Below are 21,632 nucleotides of genomic sequence, written 5' to 3' on the forward strand. Positions count from 1 at the left end.
AAAATCTCAAGTAAACAATCTAACCCTACACTTAAAACAACTAGAGAAAGAAGAACAAAGAAAACCCAAAGTCAGTAGAAGGAAAGAAATCATAAAATCAGAGCCAAAATAAATGAAATAGAAATGAAGAAAACAATAGCAAAGATAAACAAAACTAAAAGCTGGTTCTTTGAGAAGATAAAGAAAATTGATAAACCCTTAGCCAGACTCATCAAGAAAAAAAGGGAGAGGACACAAATCAATAAAATTAGAAATGAAAAAGGAGAAATCACAAATGACACTGCAGAAATACAAAGGATTATAAGAGACTACTACAGACAACTATATGCCAATAAAATGGACAACCACGAAGAAATGGACAAATTCTTGGAAAGGTACAATTTTCCAAGACTGAACCAAGAAGAGTTAGAAAATATAAACAGACCTATCACAAGGTATGAAATTGAAACTGTAATTAAAAATCTTCCAACAAACAAAAGTCCAGGACCAGATGGCTTCACAGGCGAATTCTATCAAACGTTTAGAGAAGAGCTAACACCGATCCTTCTCAAACTCTTCCAAAAAATTGCAGAGGGAGAAACACTCCCAAATTCATTTTACAAAGCCACCATCACCCTGATACAAAAACCAGAAAAAAGTATCACAAAAAGAAATTATAGACCAATAATCACTGATGAACATAGATGCAAAAATCCTGAACAAGATACTAGCAAACAGAATCCAACAACACATTAAAAGGATCGTACACCATGATCAAGTGGGATTTATCCCAGGGATGCAAGGGTTCTTCAATATACACAAATCAAATCAATGTGATACACCACGTTAACAAATTAAGGAATAAAAACCATATGATCATCTCAATAGATGCAGAAAAAGCTTTTGAGAAAATTCAACACCCATTTATGATAAAAACTCTCCAGAAAATAGGCATAGAGGGAATCTACTTCAACATAATAAAGGCCATATATGACAAACCCACAGCAAGCATCATCCTCAGTGGTGAAAAACTGAAAGCATTTCCACTAGGATTAGGAACAAGGCAAGGATGTCCACTCTCGCCACTCTTATTCTACATAGTTTTGGAAGTCCTAGCCACAGCAGTCAGAGAAGGAAAACAAACAAAAGGAATCCAAATTGGAAAAGAAGAAGTAAAACTGTCACTATTTGCTGGTGACATGATACTATACATAGAAAATCCTAAAGATGCCACCAGAAAACTACTAGAACTAATCAATGAATTTGGTATGGTTGCAGGATACAAAATTAATGCACAGAAATCTGTGGCATTCCTATACGCCAACAATGAAAAATCAGAGAAATTAAGGAAACACTCCTATTTACCATTGCAACAAAAAGAATAAAATACCTAGGAATAAACCTGCCTAAGGAAGCGAAAGACTTGTACTCAGAAAACTATAAAACACTGGTGACAGAAATCAAAGATGACATAAACAGATGGAGAAATATACCATGTTCTTGGATTGGAAGAATCAGTATTGTGACAATGACTATACTACCCAAAGCAATTCAGATTCAGTGCAATCCCTATCAGGCTACCAGTGGCATTCTTCACAGAATTAGAACAAAAAATCTTACAATTCGTATGGAAACACAAAAGACCCCAAATAGCCAAAGCAATCTTGAGAAAGAAAAACAGAGTTGGCAGAATCAGGTTCCCTGACTTCAATGTATCCCACAAAGCTACAGTAATCAAGACAGTATGGTACTGGCACAAAAACAGAAATATAGATCAATGTTACAGGATAGAATGCCCAGAGACAAACCCATGCACATATGGGCACCTAATTTATGACAAAGGAGGCAAGAACATACAATGGAGAAAAGACAGCCTCTTCAATAAGTGGTGCTGGGAAAACTGGACAGCTACATGGAAAAGAATGAAATTAGAACACTCCCTAACACCATACACAAAGATACACTCCAAATGGATTAAAGACTTACATGTAAGACCAGCCACTATAAAACTTTTAGAGGAAAACATAGGAGAAACACTCTTTGACATAAACCACAGCAGGATCTTTTTTGACCCACCTCCTAGAGTAACAGAAATAAAAACAAAAATAAACAAATGGGACCTAATGAAACTTCAAAGCTTTTGCACAGCAAAGGAAACCATAAACAAGATGAAAAGACAGCCCTCAGAATGGGAGAAAATATTTGCAAATGAAACAACAGACAAAGGATTAATCTGCAAAATATACAAACAGCTCATGGAGCTCAATATCAAAAAAACAAACAATCAAGTTAAAAAATGGGCAGAAGACCTAAATGGACATTTCACCATGGAAGACATACAGATGGCCAAGAGGCACATGAAAAGATGCTCAACATCACTAATTATTAGAGAAGTGGAAATCAAAACTACAATGAGCTATCACCCCAGGCCAGTCAGAATGGCCATTATCAAAAAACCTAGAAACAATAAATGCTGGAAAGGGTGTGGAGAAAAGGGAACCCTCCTGCACTGTTGGTGGGAATGTAAATTGATACAACCACTATGGAAAATAGTATGAAGATTCCTTAAAAAACTAAAAATAGAACTACCATAAGACCCAGTTATCCCACTACTGGGCATATACCCTGAGAAAACCATAATTCAAAAAGAGACATTCACCAGAATGTTCACTGCAGCACTATTTACAATAGCCAGGACATGGAACCAACCTAAATGTCCATCGACACATGAATGGATAAAGAAGATGTGGCACATATATACAATGGAATATTACTCAGCCATAAAAAGAAACGAAATTGAGTTATTTGTAGTGAGGTGGATAGACCTAGCGCCTGTCATACAGAGTGAAGTAAGTCAGAAAGAAAAACAAATACCGTATGCTAACACATATATATGGAATGTAAAAAAAAAAAAAATGGTACTGATGAACCTAGTTGCAAAGCAGGAATAAAGAGGTAGACATAGAGAATGGACTTGATGACATGGGTGGGAGGGTGAATCTGGGGCAAAGTGAGAGAAGCATCGACATGTATACACTACCGAATGTAGAATAGTTGGCTGGTGGGAAGCAGCAGCATAGCACAGGGAGATTGGTTAGGTGCTTTGCAATGACCTAGAAGGGTGGCATAGGGAGGATGGGAGGGAGGCTCAAGAGGGAGGGGATGTGGGGACATGTGTATGCATATAGCTGATTTGCTTTGTTGTGCAACAGAAAGTAACATGGTATTGTGAAGCAATTATACTCCAGTAGAGATCTATTAAAATATATATATATATATTACTTAGGGAATTTTGAAGTTTACGTAGTAAAGATGGGCCAAATTTTGGACAGCTTTGAATACTAGGTCCACAACGTTGGAATCTAATTATTCCTGAATTATTATAGTTTCTTGCTACAGAGTAGTGATTAAAAATAGAAACAAAGGGATCAAGTTCCTTGCCACAAACACAAAGGCAGATGAAATTTGTGGTCCTGACCTCAACCAAATAGCTCTCTGTGATTGGGGAACACATTTAAACTCTATGGACGTCCATTTCCTCACTGCAAAATTAAACATTGAGGAGATAATTTCTGAAGTTCTGGGATTTTACAAATAGAGATTTCTGATCTCTAGACCTCTTCTAGCATTTACCTATCTGTGGTTTTATGAGCCTCTCCTGTGGAAGTGATGGTCTTTTATGTTGGATAACACCTGGAGGTTGGAGAGCGTGAGAGCAGGTTAAGGAACCTGGCTGGTGAAGGACTGGAGATGGTGGTTGAAGAGTGGGAACTGTGCGGTTTGGTTGGGGGGAGGGGTAGGCCATAGCACCCTGGACTTTTAAAGGACATAACTTTGAGTCCTAGTTCTTCTACCCATTAGCTCTGGGATTCTGACCAACCCATTTCGTCTCTCGGAGTTCCACCTACCCTTTTTAAAAAAATTATTATTATTATTATGTTTTTATTTATTTTTCGCTGCGTTGGGTCTTTGTTGCTGTGCGCGGACTTTCTGTAGTTGTGGCGAGCGGGGGCTTCTCATTGCGATGGCTTCTCTCGTTGTGGAGCACAAGGCTTCAGGAGTTTTGGCACGTGGGCTCCGAAGCGCAGGCTCAGTAGTTGTGGCCCACGGGATTAGTTGCTCCGTGGCATGTGGGATCTCCCCGGACCAGGGCTCGAACCCGTGTCCCCTGCATTGGCAGGCGGATTCTTAACCACTGCGCCACCAGGGAAGCCCCCACCTACCATTTTGTAAAATACAAATTCACAAAGTTTACAAACAAGGTTTTAGAAAGAATCCCTTGAGATAATATATGCAAAAACATTCTGTAAAATGTTTACTAAACCTTCATAATTAGTGTTACTCCTACTAATAAATGATTTCGCCCTGCATTTCACAGTGAAATATAATGACAAAATAGAATGTTGTTTTCTAGACACTGCTCTCTTCACTAGATGCCGGGGCCTCTTCTGGGAGGGATAAAATGACTTAACAGGTGTTTGAATTCATTAGGCAGTTACACACAATTCTTTCTTTCCTCATAATATCTGGTCTCTCATGGAAAAATAGAATGGAGCTTAATTTGTACTCACCTTAGCATATCATTTGGATGACCTTCATATGTTTAGATTATTGAAGGAACAAGATAACGTGGGTTGATTTGATGGTCCAGAATAGAAGAAAAATGGATTTATTGAGAAATATGATCCTCATTGTAAAATTTTTGGGGTGTTTAGGAGTTGTTACGGAACCTGTTCGAGAATGGAATTTCCTGATACTCCTTAAAAGGGAATGCTTGAGTCACAGAGGCTAAATAAAGACTCAAGTATATCCTGTAATTTTTATTATTTTCTGGCTACCAGAAGTTATAGCACAGTGTTACCATACACTGTGGGTTTTATTAATGTTCGATTTGCCCGTGGCATGGGTTGCATGAGTTTGTACACTTCTAAGTGCTGCTGGTTCGTTGCTGTATTGAAGGTGCCGAACTGGTCACATTATGCGGGGACAGGGATAAGTAACGTGTTTGAACAAGGGCGTGTTAAGTATGGCGCCGGAAGCCGGAGCAGCCCGGTCAGGTATTTTAACCAGTCCTTTCCACTTCCCCTTTGCTTCGTCCACCCTTATTGAGTACCAGTCACACACCTGGAAAAAAGCTTCTTGCTTGTCTCCCAGCAGGGTTCTTGGGGCCAGGAGCCAATCAAAATGATTGACAGTTTAGTCCGGGAGCATCCACTAAACCACAACTATTAAAGCAAGGCAGAATTCCCATAAGACGAATTCTTTTTGGATCTAATCCAATGATAATAATCTATTAAACCAAGTTGTCTAATCTTATGAGTTAACTTGAAAAGAGAAGTGGATGCAGGGTGAATTGCAAAATGTTTGCACGTGGAAGTTCAATTTATTTCATTTTAAATAATTAGGGCATGGCAATGATTAGTGCTAATTGGAGCTGTGTTGGGCTGAAAGAATTATCCAAATATGTTTTGAAGACTCACTGAGAGATTTTTGCAGTAAATCTTAACTCTAGGATTTTTTAAAATTGATATTGCTAAAAATCAAAGATCTACATCTTAATAAAAAAAATACCAGATTTTAACCAGATTTGAAATCTAATACTTTAATGATAGCTACAAAGGCTGGATGTGCTTAAAAAAGGAAGATTAATGGGGAGAGTTTTAATGGCCCTCAAAATAGGTATTTAATAAATGCAGAATTCTTTTTTTTTTTAACTAATTTGAAGTAAGATCAAACTTTTGGGTTGTATTGAAATCTTATTCAAGTGGAAGACGAATACTGCAATAGTTACATGGATTTCACAGTTGTCAAATTCCTTTCTGTTTCAAAATCTTCTTGTGAAGCTGCCTATGAACTTTCTGAAACACCTTAGATCACTTATATAATCTTTAAAAGTTAGTATATGATTAAAATTTAATTTCAAATCTCACAATAAAAGAGGGAAAAAAAAGAAATTAGGTAGATAATATTTACACAAAAATTCCATCTGTTTAGATTGGTAGCCATCACCAATGGGCTCCCAATATTGCATTTTGCCAAGTTGCTTCTGGCAAGAAGACACACTTGGAGAGGTCATCAGAGCAGAATCTGAACTGAAAACTTTCTAGTATTTTCGTGTGTTCTCAAACATCTGGCTCATGGCCACTTGGCAGCTATATGAATCATTTCTGTGTCTGCATAACATGAAACATGCAACTAGTTTATTATTCATGGAGTCAGTATAATCGAGGGTCACCCTTTTGATGATTAATTTCAGCTAATAAAAGCATGCATTTAAAAACGCTTCTTTGATGGTACAGATATTACTTGGTGCTCTTAGAAAAGATATCCCACTTCTTTATAATAAGTATTGCCATCTAGGTTTACTATTTACTTTCCAGAAGAACTTCATTTTCAGAGTAATAAGATGCATAGACGTTGAGCGATGACTCTTCTTTTCACGAGAACTCAAATTATATTTTTTGTCTTTTCTCACATCACCCATCCCTAGACTCAAATTTTGTTTTTAAGGTATTTTCAAATAACTAGCCTTAGGTTACCGCTGATATCACTACTTTGCTACTCCTCACATCTCTTCCTATATTCAAGGGAACAAGCCAAATAGTCCACCCAAAAAAGATTTGAAAGTAGAGGGTTTTTTGGGTTTTTTTTTTTCTGTAGTAGATTCTAATAACCATAACTTCCCTTCCTACTCTGATCACTTGAAAATCTGGCATGGGCACTTGTTTATTCTGTTTTCAGTTAGGCAAGGATAAAGGGGAGGAGAGGTGATGACCCCCATTCTCCTTGCTTAGTAAACCCAGAATGTTCTACTCAGGTGTTCTTATTGAGAATTCCAGTTCTGTTTAATTCTGCTCTGAATGACTAATAATTGTAATGCCTAAGTATGTGCCAGAGTGTTGTCTGGGACTTTCTGAATGGTTGTAATCACCAGATATTGAGAGACGAATTTTAAAAATTGATGGATGTTTTCCCAAGTGAACATTTTCTTTCAAAGACTCTAATTACTCTACCTCAGTTTCCCAATCAAAAAAAAGTGTTATTTTATACATCAGTGGGTATTTTGCGAATATAGACAAAATCCACATAAGAATTATATAGATAAAAGGCTACATTTTTAACCCTGAGGGAAAGTGAATAATCATTCATCCATTTTGACATTGAATTTACTCTTCATATTTAGCAGAAGACAAGTGTAATTATAGAATGGGAACACATTTATTTCCATGTAAAGACATTAAGCATTAAATTTATGCTTATTAACGAACACCTACCTATTAGGTACGTATGTTGTTTTATATATATATATATATATGTATATATATACATATATATATATATATATATATATATATAAAATCTTCCTTTTCTTATTGGTGTCTTTTGTGTCTTCACAGGAAAACTCCCACAGTCATTAAATAGCTGTCTATTCTCTTTGAGAGAAGATGGATGTCTCTTGGCCTCCCCACTGAGTGAAGTCTCATTATAATTTGTCTCTTTATGTTTCCAAAATGCTGGACTCACATGCTTACCTCATTAATGAGACTGGAACGCATCTCATAATGGCTGGTTTGTCTCACTAAAGCCACACAGAGTTAAAAGAATGTTGCTGTTTAATCCATTGGTGCAGGAAATGCATTTGCAATGCAGTTGCCCATTTGAGGAGAAATGGATGGAAAAAGAGGTCCTTTTCCAAATTCAATTAATTTTGAGCTCTTTTATTTTGATTTCTCCCCCTATTAGGTGTCATCTTAAAGTATAGGCAAAGGAGCTTAATAAGAACCAAAAGTGTTTTGATAGAGAGGTGTCTTCTTTGGTTTAAAGCTTTTTTTGTTTCTTAGGTCACGAAGGCTATTTTCTTCACATATTTTCTTCATAAAGGCTGGATTGTTTCATGGCTAACCTGATTTGACCATAGCGCACTGCCTGGTGGGAAGTGTTAAACCCCTTATTTTAAGCTAAACAAGATTACTCTGAAGGCTGGCATTCAGAGGCTAGCTTTTAGTATAATGGGATAGGGGCTGTGGCACACCCCTTGCAGTTTCAGTAATTGAACTCTTTGGGTACTTCAGTTTCTAATAGTTAGCTCTGGAAGCAGCTTGCCATGGGTACACAAGGAATTGCTAACTGCTTGATTTCCCCATGTTAGCTTAATGAGGAAGACTGGGTCACCATGCCAACCAAAACACCCTAGCTATGTGTTTAGAAGCGTGCTTTCCTTGATATTTGCTTCTTGTTTGGGGGTTTCTAGTAAACTACAGAAGCTGTAGAGTGTCAGACAAAACCCAAACAGGATTTGAAATCGGCATATCATCTCTCATACAATCCATATAAACAACTGTGGTCATTTAACCTGAATTAAATGGTCATTTACTTCATTTTGTTGTTCTATCCTTTTAATTTTGAAGACATGTGAAATGTTAATAGGCACTTATGTTGGTGTTAATTGTCAGTTATTAATATTTCTTGGCTCGTAGCTTTCAGATATTGATCTATCAAAGGCCATCTATTTAATTTTGTTTGGTTTCTAGCAACTTTTATTCTAGTAACAACCGTTCTTTAAAATAGACTTTATTTTTTTAGAACTGTTTTAGGCTTACAGAAAAATTGAGTAGAACAGAGTTCCCATATATTTCACATACAGTTTTGCCTATTATTGACAGCTCACACTAGTATAGTATCTGCGTTGCAATTAATTAACCAATGCTGGTATGTTGTTATTAAATAAAGTTCATAGTTATTTCAGATTTCCTTCATTTTTACCTCATGCACTTTTTCTCTTCCAGGATGCCATCTAGGATAGCGTATTACATTTATTTGTCATGTCTCCTTAGGCTCCTCTTGGTTGTGATGGCTTCTCAAACTTTATTTTTTTTATTTTTTATTTTTTTTAAAATTTTTTATTTTTATTTATTTATTTTTATTTTTGGCTGTGTTGGGTCTTCGTTTCTGTGTGAGGGCTTTCTCTAGTTGCGGTGAGCGGGGGCCACTCTTCATCGCGGTGCGCGGGCCTTTCACTGTCGCGGCCTCTCTTGTTGCCGGGCACAGGCTCCAGACGCGCAGGCTCAGTAGTTGTGGCTCACGGGCCTAGTCGCTCCACGGCATGTGGGATCCTCCCAGACCAGGGCTCGAACCCGTGTCTCTTGCATTGGCAGACAGACTCTCAACCACTGCGCCACCAGGGAAGCCCTCAAACTTTATTTTTGATAACCTTAACAGTTTCGAGGATTCCTAGTCAGATGTTTTGTAAAATGTTCTCTATTAGAATTGGCTTGATGGTTTTTGCATGATTAGACTGGGTTTATGGGTTTTGAGAGGAAGCACACAGATAAAGTGACATTTGCATCATGTAATATCAAGGATGAAATGTACATGCTATCAACATGACTTATCACTGTTCAGGTTGACCTTGATCATTTGGCTGAGATAGTGTTTTTCAGGTTTCTCTACTGTAAAGTTATTCCCTCCTGCTCCCCTTTTTTCATATCGTTTTATTATATCATTTTTTTTTATCAGTATGGACTCATGGATATTTTATACTTTAGGTTATAACCCAATACTACTTATTTTATTGCTCAAATTGTTCTGACTTCGGCCAGGGGAGCTCCTTAAGTAGGCTCCTGTGTCCCTTTGGCACTTTGCCATATCCCATGGGTGGGTGCGTGAGTGTGTGGGTGGGTGCGTGAGTGTGTGTGTGTGTGTGTGTGTTTTGAGCACTTTCTTACTTTCTAGCACTACAAGATGCTCCAGGATCATCTTGTATATTTCCTGCCCCAGTCCTAAAATCAGTACATTTCTCCAAGGAACCTTGGTTCCTTTTATTGGAAAATGGTATTTGAAATCAAGATGTGAACACTAGGTAACACCTTTTAAGGAATAAATAAAACAAAATTTTAAGTAAAATTAAGGAGGTGTTTCAAGTATGCTTAAATGAAAGAAGAATAGATGGTTGTCTTAGGTTTTGTCTCTTTACATCACATTTAAAAACTATTCTAAATGTCCATTTTTACCAATGTTAGCTAGTATCATATATATGAAGAAATATGAGAAGATTTCAAATAGGCTAATAGTTGTGGTTATAATTGAAATAAGAAAAAAAATCCTGTTGTTTCTGGTGGCTTTTTACTACCAAATCGATCCAAATATATTTGATTTTAAACTTCAGATAAATATCCTGTGTCATTCCTTATATCAGATACATGAAATACGCTTCAACACTCTTTGGATTTTTATATAACTATACTCTCCCTTCATGAAAACCTTGTTGGGTAAGTTATAATCTGGTCTAAAAAAATCTGTACGTTTTCATCAGTGAATTTCAATCTATAACTGATTTTATTGAGATGCTAAATATTTTTCTGGATATGTGAAATACTTCCTGATAGATGGCCAAACTTAACAAAGTATTATGGTGTATTGTAGAGTCAGCTTGAATAAATGAAAAAATTCCTTATAATCTAAAGTGTTAAGTATCTCACCAACATACTTTTTTTTAAATGCCCTTAGTTTTTAAATTCTTTCCTCACAAAGACTGGATATGCCCACCCATTGAACCTCTTTATAGCTTTTGAAATACCAAACATTCAAATTCTTTTATCTTGTCTGTTAGTTGGTATGGAAAAAAGTTTCTGATGTTGTATAGAGGGTAATTATTAATAAGGAAACCCATTTTTCCTTTGAAGGGAAACAGAACTACTTGACAACTTGGTTATGGCAAAACTTTGATTAATCACATGAATATATTCTAGAAAAAATATTTCTAATTATACTTTTAGCCATGCATTCCTTCTTGTCACATATTCAGAAAAATCTGCTTTTTGTATTCATGTTTTGGAGTGAGTCTCCAGTGAGAACTATTTCAGAGAGGAGGACAGCAAGGAGAAATCCTATATTGTTGATAAAGTGAAAGCTTATGACTTCAGTGATGAATGGTGGATACAAAATAGGGAATGCTCGATTTTTGTTATGTCTGGATAGCCTTTTCTCTCAGTTATTCTTATAACTTTCAGATACTGATTTTTATCTACATTATTATTACAACTCTACTATCATTGCCAAGGGCTTAATTTGGAATTAAATGGGACTTATGCTTAAGTAATTTATTTTCATTAGTTTGCCAAAAAGTGAGTCTCATGATGGTTTTAATACTCTAAGGCAGAATGTTTACATTTTTCTTTCATTGAGTCTAAAATAATCCTTTTCAGTTTCCTTTATGTCTCACAAATTGTGAGAGCAGAAGACAGTATTGAAGTTGCCATCATGAGTGGCAGTTTTCCTTGAATAATAGAGAGGGGAGCTGTTGTAGTTGATTTTTGCTTTTCTCTTGTATTATTTCTTTAGTCAAAGACTCCCCATAGGAGAAAATCACCACAGGGCTTCTATAAAGACATCACCACTAATTAATATGGCAGGGTCTTCTCATCAGCTTTGCCTTCATATTTCAGGTGATGTGTGGGAAAGACTTTTATGTTCTATGATAAATTTCTCATTATTTGCTTAAGCTGTAGCTACATTCTTGTATTTGACTAGTGTGTCCAAAGACTAGAGATAAAATTGTCAACCATGAACTTTATATTCTTAGCTGATTTCCATTCTGTGATTTACTATGTTTGACAGTTCCATAAAAATCCCTCTAAGATTTTGTGATTAGCAATGTATAATTCTTTAAAATGAAATGGAGATTAGATCTGATTTCCCTTTTTATGTTAAAGAAGAATTTTTAAAAAGATGAATGTATTTGAACTTTTAGAGAAATTAGACTTTCATAAAGCAGATTTATATCATTTTGTAAGTAAATAGTGAATTAAACCATGAAGGAACCCTGTCCATTCAATAATTGACATAGGGGCTTCCCTGGTGGCACAGTGGTTGAGAATCTGCCTGCCAATGCAGGGGACACGGGTTCGAGCCCTGGTCCGGGAAGATCCCACATGCCACGGAGCAACTGGGCCCGTGAGCCACAATTAATGAGCCTGCGCGTCTGGAGCCTGTGCTCTGCAACAAGAGAGGCCGCGATAGTGAGAGGTCCGCGCACCGCGATGAAGAGTGGCCCCCGCTTGCCACAACTAGAGAAAGCCCTCGCACAGAAACGAAGACCCAACACAGCCATAAATAAATAAAATTAAAAAAAAAAAAAAAAAGAACCGTGTGCTCTGACGTATCTCAAAATGGTTCCTTTAAAAAAATAAAATAATTGACATAAAATGTGTCTGATAAGAATTTTTTTAGGGATGCAATCAATTTCCCATTTCTAATGCTACTTTTGGAATGAAGTTGTAGTCAGAAAAATGTTCCTCCAGAACATATGTCATTGCTTTTGTGTGTACTTTTCATGGAGAAAGATTGAAACAGGCAAAAAGTGTTATGATATAAAGGTGACAAGGCCAAGTTTCTGTATATGATGACAACAAGCTATTTTTAAATAGCCTTGGAGTTGTGCAATATTGTTTAATTTATGAGGCTTCATAAGGGATTAGGAGTGAGGATTTATCATAACAAGATTCAAAATGTGTGAGATGATAGGTATAAACAGACTTTTGGTTTGAGGGTCAGAGTTAGTTTAAGAATAATTTATTTGAATACCTACAAATGTCAGAGTGTGTATTACCTTCTGGGGATTCAAAGATGTGTGATTATACCACAGATATAAAAGAGTGCTTTGGGGTAATATTATCATAATTTTGTATCCCAACTAGGGTGCATTGTGAACTTAAGAGATTTTCTAGCAAAATTAAGGTAAGGGTCACAAAATAATTGTGGATAGATTGAATAGGGACATGGAAAAGTATTTTTTAATTAAGAAACAATTATAAAATTATAGGTACAGTAAATACTAAACATAGAAAATTATAGGAACTAACACATCAGATACTTAAGTGCCTATGACCAGAATTTAGATTTGTTAACATTATTTGCATATTTCAAAAAAAAATTTTTTTTTAAACCCAAGAAATATAAGTTTAAGCACATCAAATTGTCAAACCTTGTTTTTTACAATAAATTTTGGGAGGCTGTGAATAAATAGCAACTACTCAGAAATTTGAAGCCCCCTTTGTCTCTTATCCATCAGTCCATCTCCCTGCCCTATCCTGTCCCAGAGATTTCATCATCTCATGTTTGGTGTAATTATTTCTAGACTTGGAAAAAAACAAAAACAAGCTAATGAAAAACCTTTACATATATATGTATGCATTTGTGAAAAATAGATGGTATTTTTTCCTGAATAGCCAATATGGTTTTATGATACGTATATTTTACACAATGATTATTCACTAGTCATGTTACTTTAAAATGATTTGGTTTGTTTGTCTTAATTGCTACATAGCATTTTTCATGTTGGTATATATGTATGCATATATATAAATATTTGTATCTATATATATTATATATAGTTTATATATATGGTCTTCCTTTTAATTACCTTATAGATTAGATTATATGGTTATACCATAATTTATTTTCATATTGCTCTATTGAAATTTTTAGGTATTTCCTTATTTTTGCTTTTATAAATAGTGCTGCATTAGATGACATTGTATTTAGATCTAAGAGGTTTTGTTAGAGAGTATGTAACTAAATCCAGATTACCAAATGATAAGGAATACAAATTATTAATTTTCCTAAACACTTCCAAATTTCCCACCCAAATTGTACAATTTATGTTTTTCACAATGTGTGATAGTTGTCATTTCAACACAATTTCAGGGACTTTAATATCCAATTCTTTTTTTTGTTTTTTCACTTAGGTTCATTTGAAATATATTCTTTTCTCTTCAACTTTCATTTTATTTATCAATGAGATTGAGCATCGTTTCAAATGTTTATTGTTGTCTTTTCTCTGAATTTCCTGTCTGTAGTTTCACATCTGTATTTACTATTGGATTACTTGCTTTTTGTGGTTCATACTTAGAAGTCTGACTTTTTTTTTTTCTGAGAACAAACCCTCTGTCTTCTGAATGTCACAACAAGACTTGAGTATTTCAACTCTGAATTCTACTTATTCCAAAGACCTCAATTCCTTTATAGCCTGACTTTCATTTATTATGCTGAGTTCAATTTGTCCCAGAGACTGAAAGAAAGCATTATTTATGTTTCATTATGGTTTCTTCATTTAGAATGGGGAAAATATGCCTTAGACTGTGAAATGAAAGCCAGAGTCCAACAGTATTTTTAGTGGTAGTAATAAGAATTAGACTTGTGCAAATATGTGATGATTCTCAGCCTTGCCTATGTTACAATCTCCTATGGAGATTTTAGTCAGACTAGGGTATCAGTATTTTTAAAAGCTCACAATTGATATTGATGGTCCTTTAGGTTTGAAAACTATCATTGAAAACACTAAGATTTTTCTCCTTCCAAAGTATTTTTCTAGGCAGGGTAGAATACGCAAAGCTCCAAGAGCACATGGGCTCTCATTTCTTCTTACAGGTGTATGTCCAACACATAGAAGAAGAGTGTCTGCCACATAAAGCAGCCTTAATGATGTGTTGAATGAACTGATTATGTTTTTGCTATTAAATTTCAATCATTTTCTAATGCTCCCAATCAAAGGTTATACTTAGATCATGTTTAAATTTCCCAGACTTTGGAATTCATCTTCTATATGTGGTTTTTACTAGTTTTGACTTTCAAGTCTATGGTGGCAATTCATCAGAACTCTCATGACTTATCTTGGAAATAACTGTGTTGAATCAATTTGATGCACCAAGCCAAGAACAAAACAATGCAGAAATGCTGAGGCTAATTGTATGGTCACTTGGCTCCTAGTTGTAGCTCAATACAAAATTGTTAATTTGATTTAATCCATAAATCAGAATGTAAGGATTAAAATGAATAAATAAAAGCTTTTCATGCTTTTTTTTTTTCCACCTTTTAAGGCCATCTCCACAGGAATAGTGAATGTGAGGTTAGAAGAGAGATTTGGTTTTATCAGAATCCCATTTTTATAGGTGATAATTTTAAACAAAATTCTACGAGAAGGCATTAAAGAGACTTGAAAGTTGCAATTTCAGACTTTGGCTACCACTTTTTTAAAGTATCAACCTATCACAAGGCTTTAGAAACTCTTCTACTTTAAACATTTAAACATCAATTTTCTTTTACCTGTTAGCTCAGTTTTCCTTTAATAGTGTAATTTATTTAGCCCTTGTAGACTTCACCATTGTGGCAGAATGAGTGTACGGAGCATCTCACTTCACAACCTTTATGTCTCTTGATCTTAGTTATTATGTCAGTTGTTTAAATCAGAGACTGCATGTGAAAATGTTTTAAAATGTAAAGTACTTCATGCTAGTGTTTTATTTTTATGCTTTTTCATTTTTCTCATTTTCTCAGCACTTAGCCTTCTTATATAGTATTTATCGTTGAATAGTTTTCATTACTCACATTTTTATTTTGTAGTTTAGTATATTTAAATATTCTTCCAGCATTATTAAACTAGAATCATTTTATCATATCTTAAATCTTGTTTTATTTTGATAGTAATTTATTAAAATTTAATGATGCTTTTATTAAAAATTAATGAGTAAGGTAGTTTTTGTTTTTTTTTTTTTAAGTCCTTCAATCAGTTATTTATTTATTTATTTATTTATGGCTGCGTTGGGTCTTCGTCTCTGTGCGAGGGCTCTCCCCAGTTGCGGCAAGTGGGGGCCACTCCTCATCGCGGTGCGCGGGCCTTACACTATCGCGGCCTCTCTTGTTGCGGAGAACAGGCTCCAGACGCGCAGGCTCGGTAATTGTGGCTCACGGGCCCAGCCGCTCTGCAGCATGTGGGATCCCCCCAGACCAGGGCTCGAACCCGCGTCCCCTGCATTAGCAGGCAGACTCTCAACCACTGCGCCACCAGGGGAGCCCTGAATAAGGTAGTTTTGCCTTATGACATTTCTATCTTTAGGAATCAGATAGAATTATGTAATTATTAAGGCTAACTTCTTCTGGAGTTTCACGCCAGCAAAGAAACCTGATTAATTTCCCTCCCCAAGGTTCTCTTACTCCCTTGCTTTTCTTGCCTGATTACTGCTTGTTTTTTGTAATGCCTTCTTCTTTCTGCTCATCTTCTCTGCTTACCCCCACCAGAAGATTCTGTAATAGAATGGCCCTAATTGCACTTAGAACACTTGGTTAATACTTAGTTACAAAATGGACTTTTGGTACAAATTCAAAGTTGAATTGTTTTCCAAGATCTGTCTCCTTTATGATACCTTGATACCTGGCCTCATTTGTCTTTGTCAAATGATGTGTTTCTCTCTTGCATAATCTAAGAATACTCAGTTTCGTGATTGATGCAACAAGTTATGACAACTTTTAACGTATGGTTTTATGCATTTTTTTCCCCCTAAAATCAAGAAATTTTAGGACTTTTGCTAGGTAGAATTTCAGGGGAGCAAAAGAATAGTTTGCAAAAGATATTCTTAGATGAAAATGAGTCTTCAAACATTGCATTTTGATAGGGCAGACCTGAAATTGAAAGCTTGGTGATGAATGAACATATTACTCCCCCAACCATTAAAAATTCCATATAACATTACATGAATTAATTTTGAGCAGCAGTCTGCCACAGATGTTTTTAAAACACTGAGGCACTTAATTCTGTGAATTTAGTGATACTGTGATACTATATTAATGAACAATTTCTATTTTGGGCATCTTGAGTCTGAGGTACCTAAGGTGTCTGTGACTGTGCCCAACAGGCAATTGGATAAATGACCATGGAGATGAAGGAAAGTTAAGGTGGTGTCATTAGTATTTACTAATAAATTTTAAAATCACGATCCTTGCTGAGATTATTTGGTTCAGAGTAGAGATGGAGCAGATGATCCGTGATGAGTTCTGTGGCTTCCAGCAATTAGAGTTGGGGTGAACAAGAGAGAGTCAGAGGAGGAGAGGCCAGTGACAGTTTAATACAGACACTGTTTTAATAGAACTTGTACATGCTCAAAATATATTGTTTTGTGGACTAAGGTTTTTTTCTTTTTGGGGGGTATAATTGACATTTAACATTGTATTAGATTTAGGTATACTACATGATGATTTGATACATGTATATATCGCAAAATGAGTACCACAGTAAGTTTACTTAACATCCATCGCCACAGACACACAAATTTCTGTTTTTTTTTCTTGTGACAACAACATTTAAGATCTATTCTCTTAGCAACTTTCAAATTTGCAATACAGTGTTGTTAACTATAGTCACCGTGCTATACATTACATCCCCACGACTTATTTATCTTATAACTGGATGTTTTTACCTTTTGACCACCTTTATCCCTTCAACCATTTTGCCCATCCCCCCAACCCCTGCCTCTGGCAACCACCAATCTGTTTTTTTTAATCTATGAGCTCAGTTTTTTGCTTTTTTAAAAATATTCCACCATAAATGAGATCATACAATATTTGCCCTTCTCTGTCTGATTTATTTCACTTAGCGTAATGCCTTCAGGGTCTATCTGTGTTGTTGCAATTGGCAGGCTTTTCTTTTTTATGGTTGAATAATATTCCATTGTATATATGTGCCACATTTTCTTTATCCATTCATCCATTGATGGACATTTGGGTTGTTTCTATGTCTTGGCTATTGTAAATAATGCTGCAGTGAACAGTGATCATGGGTGTGCAGGTATCTTTTCAAGATAGTGATTTAGTTTTCTTTGGATAAATACCCAGAAATGGAATTACTGAATCATATGGTAGTTCTATTTTTAATTCTTTGAAGAGCCTCAAAAATGTTCTCCATAGTGGCTGCACCACTTTACATTCCCACCAACAGTGCAAAAGTGTTCCTTTTTCATCACTTCCTTGCCAGCACTTGCTATTTCTTGTCTTGTTGACGATAGCCATTCTAACAGGTGTGAGGTGATATCTCATTGTGGTTTTGATTTGCATTTCCCTGAGGATTCGTGATGTTGAGTACCTTTTCCTATACCTATTGGTCATCTGTATATCTTCCCTGGAAAAATGTCTGTTCAAATCCGCTGTCCATGTTCTAAACAGATTGTTGTTTTTTTCTATTAAGTTGTATGAGTTCTTTATATATTTTGTATATTAACCCCTTACCAGACACATGACCTGCAAGTATTATCTTCCATTCCGTAGGTGGCCTTTTTATTTTGTTTGATGGTTTCCTTTGCTGTGCAGAAGCTTTTTGGTTTGATGTAGTCCCACTTGTTTATTTTTGCTTTTGTTGCCTTTTATAGATTGTTTTTTAAACTAAATATTTGGCATATTCTTTGCATGGTTCCAAGCACATTTCTGAATGTCTTTGAGGAAGATAGTTTTATATAGTGCCAGAATGTGTGCAGTAAGAGATCACATTAGCAGTGGATCGTTAAAGTTGGGATATGGTGTCCATCCTTCCCCCTTCCCCACTGCTTCTTCAGGACTTAAATTATTTGAGGTCACTAAATTCTTATTCAGGTTGAAAGAGTTTGCCAGAAATTTCTCATTAACAGGGATGCCCTTTGGCCTTCCTCTCACAATTTTCTGTCTTTCTCTTGAAATAAGTCCATTATTAAAGTCATCTTATTTTTAAAAAGTTATCATCGACATGAAAATTTTAGAATTCACGAGGAGTCTTATTAGATGTTTACTGTCACTGATGTCACTGAGAGCACAGGGTAGCAGATGATAACCTAGTTTATAAATTCTGCAAGGAGATTCAAGACTATTAAATGGAGACTGGCACAGACATACCATGGTTTTTACTATCCGAAAGTAGATTGTTCCTGTGAAACCTTTTGCAAGCCGAAATGGCTTAAAGCAAATAAGCTATTACCTGAGGGCACATCTTGCTAACGGATGTACCAGATAAATCAAGATAAAGTGCAAATGCTCACAGAAACAGTTTAAAGCTATGGCAGCTTGATGCTGAGTATAGCTCCTGGGGAAGGGGCTTGGAGGTGCCGCTCACTGGGGTACACACTGCCTCTGTAGTTGGCTCCCTGCAAAAACAAATGCTGAACCTATTTTCACTTTTCACCTTTTTTGTAAAAGTGAAAATCCTCTTTGCACGTTTGTTGTTGTTAATGAAAATAGGTGCTAATTTAGGTCTTTTGTAAAAGCAAGGTGGCGTAAAGTGAACTTTTGAAAAGCGGGGATACCTGTAGCTAAATGCGATTGAGCCATGCAGAATCCTGTCATACTCCATATTTTTTGGCATGTCTGCTCTTTGTTTTCGCCAGAATCTAAACTATAAAATGAAAGAAGACATTTATTAGATGTCTACTATATCCCATATACAGTGCTAAGTACTTCCACTTTGTAGTCTGATTTTGACCTGACACCAGTTTCGGGAGGGAAATGTATTCAACCCGTTTTATAGAGGTCAAGAAATTGAAGCTTTGGTTATTGGTATTTAGAGAGGAACAAGAAGAAAAGATACTCATCAAAAGTTATATGCAGAGTAGAATTCCATAGTCTATTTTTTTTAAGCTTACAGTATCTGTAAGCATGTTTAAAGGAGATGGAAACGAAGTCACATATTTGAAACCTAATGCTCTGTTTTTAGTTGCCCATTTAAAGTATTTTTCATCTCTAAGTGTTGTATTCCTATGTTGTCTTGATGATGTTCTTAATTTTTTTCCCCCCCTCTCTTTTGGTTTCAGAGGAAGAACTTGTCTCTTTTTCTCAGCATTAGCTTGTTAACTTTCTGGGGAACTTCCCTTTTGGGTGCCCGTTTATACTGGATGGGAAACAAACCACCAAGCTTTTCCAACTCTGACAACCCAGCTGCTGATTCGGATAGCCTCCTGGCTCGGACACTCACCTTCTTCTACTTGCCAACCAAGAACCTTTGGCTATTGCTCTGCCCAGATACCCTCAGTTTTGATTGGTCAATGGATGCCGTGCCTCTGCTGAAAACAATTTGTGATTGGAGAAACCTACACACTGTGGCCTTCTATACTGGACTCCTCCTCCTTGCCTACTATGGTTTGAAGAGCCCAAGCGTAGAAGGAGACTGCAACGGGAAATTTGTAACAAATGGCAAGCAGAATGCAAATGGACATAGCTGCCACTCAGAGGTGGAGTACCGGAACTCAGAGATTAAGCCCAGCTTTCCATCCAAAGTAGAAAATGGCATTAAAAATAACGTGTCGCAGAGAACACGGCTTCCTTCTACAGAGAACATTGTTGTTTTGTCTTTATCTTTGTTAATAATACCCTTCGTTCCTGCCACGAACCTGTTTTTCTATGTTGGCTTTGTAATTGCAGAGCGAGTATTGTATATCCCTAGTATGGGCTTCTGCCTCCTCATTACAGTGGGTGCGAGAGCCCTTTATGTCAAAGTCCAAAAGCGGTTTCTCAAGAGCTTGATTTTTTACGCTACAGCTACGTTAATTGTTTTCTATGGACTGAAGACGGCGATCAGGAACGGAGACTGGCAGAATGAGGAAATGCTGTATAGGTCAGGGATAAAAGTAAACCCAGCTAAAGGTAATATTTTATTTTATGCTTTTGCCTGGACGGTGTACTTTTTCTGCCTTTTTATATCTTTGCTTCTTGCCTTAAAACACACAGTATTAAGGAAGAAGAGGTTCTTTTACTCAATACTGATAATTTTTGTTTTTTTTTTTAAGCAAGGGAGCACAACCATTATTTTAGAAACATCCAGCATTCCATATTGGGAACGGGGAAGTGTTTTCCTATGTTTCTGACTATACTTGTCCAGAGGAATTAGAGCTCCTATTGTGTAAAACTACTGACTATCGTAAGAATTTTAAAAAAGGCTTGGTTTCCACATTCTAAAATACTGATACGGACATCATCTCTTTTCATCATGCAATGAAAGTCAGGTTATCCCACGTAAGTATAGTTTAGCTCTTCTCTTTTCCAAGCACCGCCTGAGGAAATACCACGAGGCCTACACTGATATCTTTAAAAGATTTGGAGGTAAGGCCACCTCTGAACCTTGACATGGTGTCTATAGGTATCATCAGTGTGTGTGCGTGCAAGTGTGAGTCACCCTTAGCTTTGCAGAGACTAAATAATCTGGGTATTGCTAAGCAGTTCACATATTCTTATTTGAAAGTCCTTAAGTCACTTAAGGAAATAAACTTTTCACTATACAAGGAGAAGATGGAGCATATTTTTCATTACTGCTTTTGATTTAAAAAATTATTTTAGTAAATCTCAGAATCTATTGCTTGAGTAGAAAGTAGCCTTTAAAGCATAAATGAATAGTCAAAAGCTGTTAATTCAGTGATCTGTCTGGTTTAGGCAATGAATGATGAGAGAAGCTAGAGAGCAGTTGAATGAAAATAAGTGTACATTTTAAGTGTAGAAATATACCATAGTAAATAGTGCCAAAGAGTCTTGTTCTTCATAAGGCATTTTTTAGTGTTTTATCCTTTAAATTATGGTTGCTTGCATAGCATTTGAACTGGGCTTTTTCCACTTTTTCCAACACATTTCTGTACCAGTTATTCAAATACTGAATGTGTGAAACTGTTCCTAATGAATGGAATGGCCTGCTGATATGTATCAGGATATATATATATATCCAAAGATCTAGATGCCCCAGAAACAACTCTGGCATCCCTATCGATTACCAATTAAGTCAAGAGTTCAGTGAACCACTATTCATTTCTTTCAGCCGAGGGACTAATTGTTGGTACTTATAATGCTTAATAGATTGCAGAGATTTTAATGGGAGTAGA

The 21,632-nt window shown here is 36.1% G+C and overlaps 1 protein-coding gene across 6 annotated transcripts in view; it reads left to right on the forward strand.

Moving 5' to 3' along the window:
• TMTC2 (transmembrane O-mannosyltransferase targeting cadherins 2) overlaps nt 1-21,632 on the forward strand; it is an 889,490-nt gene that overhangs the window by 184,252 nt on the left and 683,606 nt on the right. For all 6 annotated transcript variants that reach the window (XM_036865958.1, XM_036865961.1, XM_036865962.1 and 3 more), the window contains exon 3: nt 19,581-20,409. In XM_036865958.1, coding sequence (XP_036721853.1) covers nt 19,581-20,409 — 829 coding nt within the window. The remainder of the gene's footprint in view (nt 1-19,580; nt 20,410-21,632) is intronic.

Source organism: Balaenoptera musculus, chromosome 10, assembly GCF_009873245.2.
Source record: "Balaenoptera musculus isolate JJ_BM4_2016_0621 chromosome 10, mBalMus1.pri.v3, whole genome shotgun sequence".
NCBI lineage: Eukaryota > Metazoa > Chordata > Mammalia > Artiodactyla > Balaenopteridae > Balaenoptera > Balaenoptera musculus.